Source organism: Etheostoma spectabile, chromosome 24 (genome assembly GCF_008692095.1).
Source record: "Etheostoma spectabile isolate EspeVRDwgs_2016 chromosome 24, UIUC_Espe_1.0, whole genome shotgun sequence".
Lineage (NCBI taxonomy): Eukaryota > Metazoa > Chordata > Actinopteri > Perciformes > Percidae > Etheostoma > Etheostoma spectabile.
The window spans coordinates 8188360-8190350 of NC_045756.1; the positions used below are offsets into that span (position 1 = coordinate 8188360).

The following is a 1991-nucleotide window of genomic DNA, read 5'->3' on the forward strand; positions in this document are numbered from 1 at the left end:
ATATTGTTGCTAGGTTACTTTATAATAAAACATCAGATTTTATAAACTACATGTGTTTAGTGTGCAGAAATCAGAATCTCTAACTAGTAACTAAAGCTGTCAGATGAATGTAAAGGAGAATAAATCTGCAAGTAATTTAATTATACTGTACAATTGATATGTATACTGTATATGTGAAATACATTTTATTTTGTAAGATAATTGGTTAGTAAAGCTAAATAATTAAAAGAGCTTAAAACAAAAAAAGAGAGAAAAAAAGAAATTTTGACGAATTTTGAAGTTTGTTAATTAAAAAGGTTTTGATGGAGAAGGGGTGTGAATAAATAAGTGTATACTTTATCCCACTCCTTGGACATGTCAAAACATCAATAAAAAGTGATTGTTTTATGTATCTACCAGTATGTTATGCTATGACGTGATTTTCTGTTCTGTTCTTTTACATGTTCGTAACACATTTTAAAGAAAGAAATACATATATATATATATATTTCTCTCTGAAAGGTAGCGGAGAAGAAAGTGGCGTACATTTATTAGTTACATTCCACCACTGGTCGTGTACAAATATCACCACACTGGACACAACAACCTGAGTATGGGTGTGTTTTTTCTGCTGACGCATCAGTCTTACCGTCGGCAGCGGTGCATCGTGCCGCGAGCTCCCAGAGCACGAGGCCGAAGGCATACATGTCGATGCGCAGGAAGGCGTCGCGCTGGAAGTTGATGGCCCCCTCCAGGACTTCAGGAGCCATGTAACGCCGCGTCCCCACCTGCAGGTTCACAGGGAAACGGTGTAAAAAGGTCATGGGTCAGCATCGGGGTATGAACATGGAACGGAGAACCAAGCGAAGGCAGCGAGGAAGAAGAAAAGGTCATGACACAGCTCGCAGATGGGCTGAGATGACAAAAAGCAGTGCCTGTCATCACGGGGTGTTGTTGCTCAGCTGGCACCCAGATTAAACTGTGTGTCACACACCAATCTGTAAGCTGATCCCTGTGTGACACAGAACTGGGAGGTTAACCACATTACCCTGATATTTTTGGTCCAACATCCAAGCCTAAATCAACAATCACCTACAGATGATTACAATGTTTTACAAATATTTTACAGAGCTTGGAGGCCAGTGCAAGAATCAAACAAGTTGCCATTACTTGATTTTTGGCCCACACTGCCACCCTTAGGCGCTGCCAGGTATTTTCACAAATCAATATTGATAATGGTGACTCAGTAACATTCCCCTTGGCTTGAGCAGCCAGGTTCCAACAAAAAAGAAAAAAAGACAAGAAACATAGTAAATGGGTGAGCAGTTCATATTTTCACTTTTCACTGTAGACCCTACCTGTCCATGTGTGTCCCCTGCTGATTTCCCTGCTTCGAACTGGAGGGCAAGGCCAAAGTCCGCTATGCAAGCGGTCAGGTTATTCTTCAACAGCACATTCTTACTCTTAATGTCCCTAAGAAAGAGTAAAAAACAAGGAAAAATGCCTTCAGTTTAAGGATACATACATAAGATATATAAGATATAAGATATCTTCAAATAATGGGCAGGAACAGTGTCAGGTAGCATCATGCGCACAATGCAAAGTTGCCATGGTAACGTTAGTATTCGTAGGCTCAGAGAATGAGACGACATTAGTGATGAGACCCAATCAGGAGGAGAAACGTTGGCGTCGGTGTTGCCAAACGTCTCCGTTTACCAAACCAAAAATGGGCGATGACACGCAGCAAAGGGCCGCAGGTCGGATCCGAACCTGGACCGCTGCAAGACAGCCTACATGGGGCGGAGTCTTGCTGGGGGGGCTAGAGGCCGCCCCAATTCTAGATATTTTGACTGTGTACCTGTGGGCGATGGAGGGCTTGTGTCCGTCCTTGTGTCCCGGGATATCCTCGTGGAGGTAGGCCAGGCCACGGGCCGCTGTCTGACTGATGTGGCAGAGCTCGTTCCACGACACCACGTTGGCCTTCAGGTAGTCGGTCATCGAGCCCTGGGGGG

At 43.7% G+C, this 1991-nt stretch overlaps 1 protein-coding gene across 2 annotated transcripts in view; it reads right to left on the reverse strand.

Moving 5' to 3' along the window:
- Window positions 1-1991, reverse strand: part of acvr2ab (activin A receptor type 2Ab) — a 57115-nt gene that overhangs the window by 8958 nt on the left and 46166 nt on the right. For both annotated transcript variants that reach the window (XM_032506520.1, XM_032506519.1), the window contains 3 exons: window positions 1838-1983; window positions 1338-1452; window positions 629-767 (listed from right to left, as the gene is read on the reverse strand). In XM_032506520.1, coding sequence (XP_032362411.1) covers window positions 629-767; window positions 1338-1452; window positions 1838-1983 — 400 coding nt within the window. The remainder of the gene's footprint in view (window positions 1-628; window positions 768-1337; window positions 1453-1837; window positions 1984-1991) is intronic.